Here is a 6890-nt window from a genome sequence, read left to right as displayed (position 1 = left end):
AATTCCTGTGGTTTGAGTCATTTTGTCAGTTTAATCTAAATGTTTTATTTTTCACATGTGGGTTCAAAAAGGTTTCACTGTTGCCATTTTAATCAACTGGGTTAACTTTATTCATTTTTTCTGTTAACGAGAAGGGCAATTCGGTCATTTTATATAACCGAGTTGCTCTTCTGGTTAACAGAATTACATGTAAAATGATCGAATCGTCCTTCTCGTTAAAAAAAAATGGATGAATTTAACTCGATGGATTAAAATGATAACAATGAAACATTTTTAGACATAGACAAAAAAATAAACCTTTGAATTAAAATGATAAAATTAATCAAAACCAGGACTGAAATGACATTAAAGAGAAAATAGAGAAAAATGCCCGGATAGTCCCTGTGGTTTCGTCTTTTTTCACCTATAGTCCCCAACTTTCTAAAACTACCTGAATAGTCCCCAAGTTTTCGTTTTTTGTTCCCGGATAGTCCCTGGGTCTAACTTCAGTTACTTTTCTCTGTTAAAATGATGTGAAATGACAAAAATACCCTTTCCTTAAAAGGCCAAACCATAGGGACTATCCGTGCATCTTCTTCATTTTTATTTATAAAACCCCACCACCACACTTCATCTTCAACCTCCACCCACCATCACCCTCCTCCACACTCCACCATCACCGCCGCGCAGAACCACCGTCGTTGTCGTCGTCCTCTTTGCCACCGCCTGAAAACACCCACTAACTGGCCAGTTATCTCGGAATATGGTATCATAATCTGCCTCTCACTGTGGTTTCGGTCGCCAATCGAAACTACCCAATTCATGATTCATTTGGAAAGGTATCATTAGATAATAACGGAGTGTTAACGCTTTATAACCGCTCATTGGGTATTGTCTGGTCTACTAATAACGCGCCTATTGAGAGTAGCTTCACTCCGGTTCTTCAGTTATTAGATTCAGGTAATCTTGTTATTAGAGAGGATGGAAGGAATACAACTATCTTCTGGGAAAGCTTTGATTTTCCAGCTGATACACTTTTACCAGATTCAAAGCTTTCAAAGCTGGGTTGGAAATTGGATGATGGAATGCAAATGTTTATTAGGTCCTGGAAGAGCATTGAAAATCCCTCTGAAGGTGAGTACGGGTTTAGCCTGGATCCACCCGAAGCGCCGCAGTTGGTTCTACGAAGTGGTTCGCGAAAATTGTTCAGATGGGGTCCGTTTGATGGGATCCGGTTCAGCGGCAGCAGTACTTTGACAGCAAATCCGTTGTTACAAACTATGTTTGTTTACAACTTTAAAGAGCTATACTTCAAATATGAGATCTTGGATGAGTCAGTTTTATCTAGAATTGTGATTTCACCGATGGGTTCAGTTCAGTATTTTACATGGAGGGTTAACATCAGTAGGGAATGGAACCTGGTGGTAACATTCAACAGTGGCCCTTGTGATAACTACGCAAATTGTGGGAATTATGGGATCTGTTATTCGCTAAGTAGTTGCAAGTGTTTGAGTGGATTTACTCCTGATTCGCCACGGGATTGGGGCTTGTTTAGTTATTCAGGTGGATGTAGAAGGAAACATGAACTGAGCTGTGGTCATGGAGATGGATTTGAGATTCGTGATACTCTGGCCAGTTAGTGGGTGTTTTCAGGCGGTGGCGAAGAGGACGACGACAACGACGGTGGTTCTGCACGGCGGTGATGGTGGAGGGTGGAGGAGGGTGATGGTGGGTGGAGGTTGAATATGAAGTGTGGTGGTGGAGTTTTATAAATAAAAATGAAGAAGATGCCCGGATAGTCCCTATGGTTTGGCCTTTTAAGGAAAGGGTATTTTTGTCATTTCATACCCTCTTAACAGAGAAAAGTAACTGAAGTTAGACCCAGGGACTATCCGGGAACAAAAAACGAAAACTTGGGGACTATTCAGGTAGTTTTAGAAAGTTGGGGACTATAGGTGAAAAAAGACGAAACCACAGGGACTATCCGGGCATTTTTCTCCAGAAAATATAAAAGATTGTGTAGATTTTTATTACGAGTCACGTGAAAAGCGGCCCACAATTTTTCCTATAAAAATACTATCCATCATCTTCTCCAAAGTCGCTCTTGCTTCACTCACTGCTTTTTGCAGTGAAAAAGCTCTCCAAATCCCCATAAGATCCGACCCGTTTCCTCTTCCAATCTCTCCTCCTTCATCCTCCACCTTCAGGTAACCACTCTCTCACCTTTTCCCCTTGTTTATTCCCTTCAATCGCACAATTTCACACACACACTTCGTTTCAACTTCTATTATTGTATATTCTTCGTATATTACTGCAATTATGTTGTATATTGTTCATATATTACTGCAATTAACTATAATGTGGTTTTGTAACGGCTGTTATTATCTGCATTAACTGTAATGAGTTTTTATAATGGCTGTTATTATCTGCTATTGTTAGGGTTTTTAATACATATATATTGGGGATTTCATGTGTTACTAGGCTTTATGGATCTAATTGTGCATGCACTGGTTTCATTTTAGTGAGTTGCTGTACTTAATTTCACATTTTAGGGTTTTAACTGTGTTCAGACAGTTGATAATTGTTGTATTTAGGCCTTTTGGAGTGTTGAATCACTTAATTTTATGATTCTAGTTCAAATGTAAGTTAGTGAACTTTTGTTCATAAGGTACTCCGTAGTGGGGCGTTATGTTTGGGTTTTTTTGTCTGATAGCGCCCCGAACACCACGACGGGCGGCGCTATGGGGTGAATTTTGGGTGTGGCGCCATAGCCATAGCCATAGCCATAGCGGCGTGATTTTTCTTGAGAGGGAGGAGGGCTATGGTTTTGACCAATCAAAAAATAGTTAGTGTTTTTTTAATTAATTAATAAAAATGAAAATTAATAATTAGGTAATGATGGGTAGGGGCTTTATGACTACCGGCTCTAGTGATATAACGCTCCTTAAAGCCTCTGTGTGACGTGGCACGACACGTGTCGCATAACGCCCACAAAGAGGGGCTTTATGACTACACATTACCATTACATCTTGTGGGATATAAGGATTTTTAGGGTTTTTTTTACTGTAAGTTGTAGCAAAGATTCTTTTGAGGATGCTTGTAAAATGAATAACTCACCTACCCCTCATTATGTGGTTCATAAATCTAGATTTAATATTATTATAATATTTTAATTGTAATTAGATCCATCTTGATTATTTAAACATTTGTTTGACTGTTTCTGCCTTTTTGGCTCCATGAGTAGGATCCCATAAAGATCCATTAACATGCTCCCTTAAAAATAGTTTAAAATAAGTCATATTTGTTTACAATATTAATTGTTTTAATTAATTTATTCATTGAATTAAATCATTAATTGCTATTTGAATTTGAATTTGATGTCTTGTTTAATCTAACTTAGTTGTATCAATTTACTGAAATGCTTCATCATTTCGGATGTTACAGATCGTAATCTTCAAAAAATGGCGGATCTTGAGGCTCCGTTGGTTCGCCCGAAGAGGAAGAAGGTGTGGGTTGACTATTTTGTCCAATTTAGATGGATTATTGTCATATTTGTAGTGCTTCCAATCTCTTTCACTCTCTACTTCCTCACGTATCTTGGGGATGTTAGATCCGAGTGGAAGTCCTACAAGCAACGCCAAAAAGAACACGAAGAAAACGTCAAGAAGGTTCAAAAACGTCTCAAAGAAAGAAACCCATCGAAAGACGGGCTTGTATGTACGGCCCGAAAGCCATGGATCGCAGTTGGAATGAGGAACGTTGATTATAAACGGGCCCGTCATTTTGAAGTTGACCTTTCGGCTTTCCGCAACATTCTTGAAATCGACCAAGAACGAATGATAGCCAAATGTGAGCCGTTGGTCAATATGGGTCAGATCACACGAGCCAGTGTTCCCATGAATCTGGCTCTAGCTGTTGTGGCTGAGCTTGATGATCTAACCGTTGGTGGACTCATAAACGGTTACGGAATCGAAGGAAGCTCCCATTTGTACGGTCTTTTCTCTGATACCGTGGTGGCCTATGAGATCGTTCTTGCAGACGGTCAAGTGGTTCGAGCCACTAAAGATAACGAATACTCCGATCTTTTTTACGCGATTCCTTGGTCTCAAGGAACACTCGGTTTGCTTATGTCAGCCGAAATCAAACTCATTCCCATCAAAGAATACATGAAGCTGACATACAAACCTGTAAGAGGCAACGTGAGAGATCTCGCACAAGCGTATATAGACTCTTTCGCCCCTGATTTTGACGACGAGAACAACGAAAAAGTTCCCGATTTTGTCGAAACAATGATTTACAATCCGCACGAGGGTGTATGCATGACAGGAAAGTACGCGTCTAAAGAAGAGGCCAAAATGAAAGGGAACAAGATCAACAGTGTTGGTTGGTGGTTCAAACCATGGTTTTATCAGCACGCTGAAACGGCTTTGAAAAAAGGCGAATTTGTGGAGTATATCCCGACAAGAGAATATTATCATAGACACACTCGGTGTTTATATTGGGAAGGGAAGCTTATTCTTCCGTTCGGTGATCAATGGTGGTTTAGGTTTCTGTTCGGGTGGTTAATGCCACCGAAGGTTTCTCTTCTTAAGGCTACACAAGGTGAAGCCATTAGGAACTATTATCATGAGATGCACGTTATTCAAGATATGCTTGTCCCGCTTTATAAGGTCCCGGATGCTCTCGAGTGGGTTGATCGCGAAATGGAGGTAAAACAAACTTTCATATTTGCCACAATATGATATTGGGTGTTTTATGTTAAGATAAAATAATGGTTATCTGTACGGCTGCAAGTGAACCGAACGAACACGAACAAGACCTTGTTCATGATTGAACACTTACCGAATGAGATTTTATATTCATTTCCGTTTGTTAAGGAAATGAACTTATTCGTGTTCGTTTGTGTTTGTTAATTTTAGGCAACACACGAAAACAAACGTTGATGAACACAAATGGAAACAAACGAACACAAACAAATGTTCATTAGCAGAATATATGATACACTCACTTATTAGTTATTTTATTTGTCGGAATTTTTAACTATTTAAATAAAATATAAAAACTAAAAGCTCTAATGAACTATCGAACACAAACGAACACGTTTCCGAACGTTCACGAACATAAGTGAATGAATGGGGCCTCTGTTCATGTTCGTTTTTTTAATAAACGAACGAACACAAATGAACTTTCCGCCGAACGGTTCACGAATTGTTTGCCGAACGTTTGGTTCGTTTGCAGCTCTAGTTATCTGACTATTATATTACATTGTACAGATATATCCCCTATGGCTATGCCCCCACCGACTTTACAAGCTCCCATGTAAGACGATGATATACCCCGAGGAAGGGTTCGAGCAAGAACGCAGGCAAGGTGACACCTCATACGCCCAAATGTACACTGATGTCGGAGTCTACTACACACCGGGACCTGTGTTCAGGGGTGAGGTATTCGACGGGGCTGATGCGGTTCGTCGATTGGAAACTTGGTTGATCGAGAACCACGGGTTCCAGCCGCAATACGCAGTTTCGGAACTCGATGAGAAGAAGTTTTGGAGGATGTTTGATGCAGGGCTTTATGAGAAGTGCAGGAACAAGTATGGAGCTGTGGGGACTTTTATGAGTGTGTATTACAAGTCAAAGAAGGGTAGGAAGACTGAGAAGGAGGTCCAGGAAGCTGAGAAGGCTCAAGTGGATACTCCTTATGCTGAGGTGGACCAGCCCGAATAGGTTATCGGGCTATGAGACGGGAATCTGAATTTACACGTTGGTTTAGGTTATCATGGACTTGTAGTTGTTGGTTTGTGTTTGTTGTTTGATTTTAGGTGTTGATTTGAATTTTCATGTGGACCTTGAGATAATTTTGTTTCTGTAGTATCAGTCTGGCAGAAATTGAAGTTGGTTTATTAACTGTGTTGACCAGATATTACAAGGCTTCAGATATTTACACACCCTGATCATTGATCTTTTGACACCCTTACATCTATGAGTCGTATAGCTTTACATGACTCGTATAGGATCAGGCAATGTCATCGGTTATCCGGTACTATACGGGTCGTATAGAGTCTTGTATGACTCATTTGTAACGATTATAAGCTTACTGCTAAGATTGGTCCAATTATAAATGTTCTTTGACCTTAAAAGGTGGACTGGGTCATGGTCAGTAGGTCTAACTGACACTAGGTCTTAAGCATGGTCTAGCCTGGGCTCTTGTCTGGCCACAGCACTGGTCAGGCCAGCTTGGAAAAGGCCGAAGCCTGAGTGTGCACTTTTCCCAACCCCAAGTTTGATCCTTTGAATAAATCATTTAGCATAGACGGGGTGTTCCATATTTAACTCGTAATATATTGAGAATTTTGAGAACTATATAATAAAATTATACGTATTGCTTTGAATGTGATACATAAAACAATTATATAAACGGTGTGGCTTCTCTTCCCACTATTTTTGATTACCTTTACGCACTATGTCAAGTGCATTAGGTTTCACAATTCTCAACATATTATTGTATTTTAATTTATACGTTAAGTTGATTCTTCTTTAAAAAAAATTATAAAAGAGAATAATTAGCTATTGAAAGCGTTAACGTAATTATAACAATATTCTACTTAAAATTTAATCGTTTACGCAATTATAACAATATTCTACTTAAAACTTATACTATTTAAAATGGGTTTAGGTATTTGGACGTGATTTTGTTTTTTAAGAGGTAAAATGTCTGCAGTCAGCCGACCACATCTGCAAAATCTATAGAAGAAGAGGTTGACTGTTTTTTAACGTATGTATACGTCTAAAACTGGTGGTGGTGTACGGACGGTGGTGGTCGGTGATGATGGTGGTGGTGGACGTGGTAGTGGTGGACGGTGATGGTGGGTTATGGTGTTTAACCTTCTGCAGATCTTAGAAAATCTTAGA

The 6890-nt window shown here is 39.5% G+C and overlaps 1 protein-coding gene across 1 annotated transcript; it reads left to right on the top strand.

The window, feature by feature from the left end:
• Nucleotides 1-2023: 2023 nt before the first annotated feature.
• On the top strand, nucleotides 2024-5899 carry LOC110897396 (delta(24)-sterol reductase). The gene is made up of 3 exons (XM_022144147.2): nucleotides 2024-2186; nucleotides 3424-4688; nucleotides 5253-5899. Exons 2-3 carry the CDS (start codon nucleotides 3441-3443, stop codon nucleotides 5703-5705), a joined length of 1701 nt encoding a protein of 566 aa, XP_021999839.1. The 5' UTR covers nucleotides 2024-2186; nucleotides 3424-3440; the 3' UTR covers nucleotides 5706-5899.
• The last annotated feature ends 991 nt before the right edge of the window (nucleotides 5900-6890 follow it).

This window comes from Helianthus annuus, chromosome 13, assembly GCF_002127325.2.
Source record: "Helianthus annuus cultivar XRQ/B chromosome 13, HanXRQr2.0-SUNRISE, whole genome shotgun sequence".
Classification (NCBI taxonomy): Eukaryota; Viridiplantae; Streptophyta; class Magnoliopsida; order Asterales; family Asteraceae; genus Helianthus; species Helianthus annuus.
Note: the sequence above shows the minus strand (reverse complement) of the source record. Positions and strands in the feature narration are given on the sequence as shown.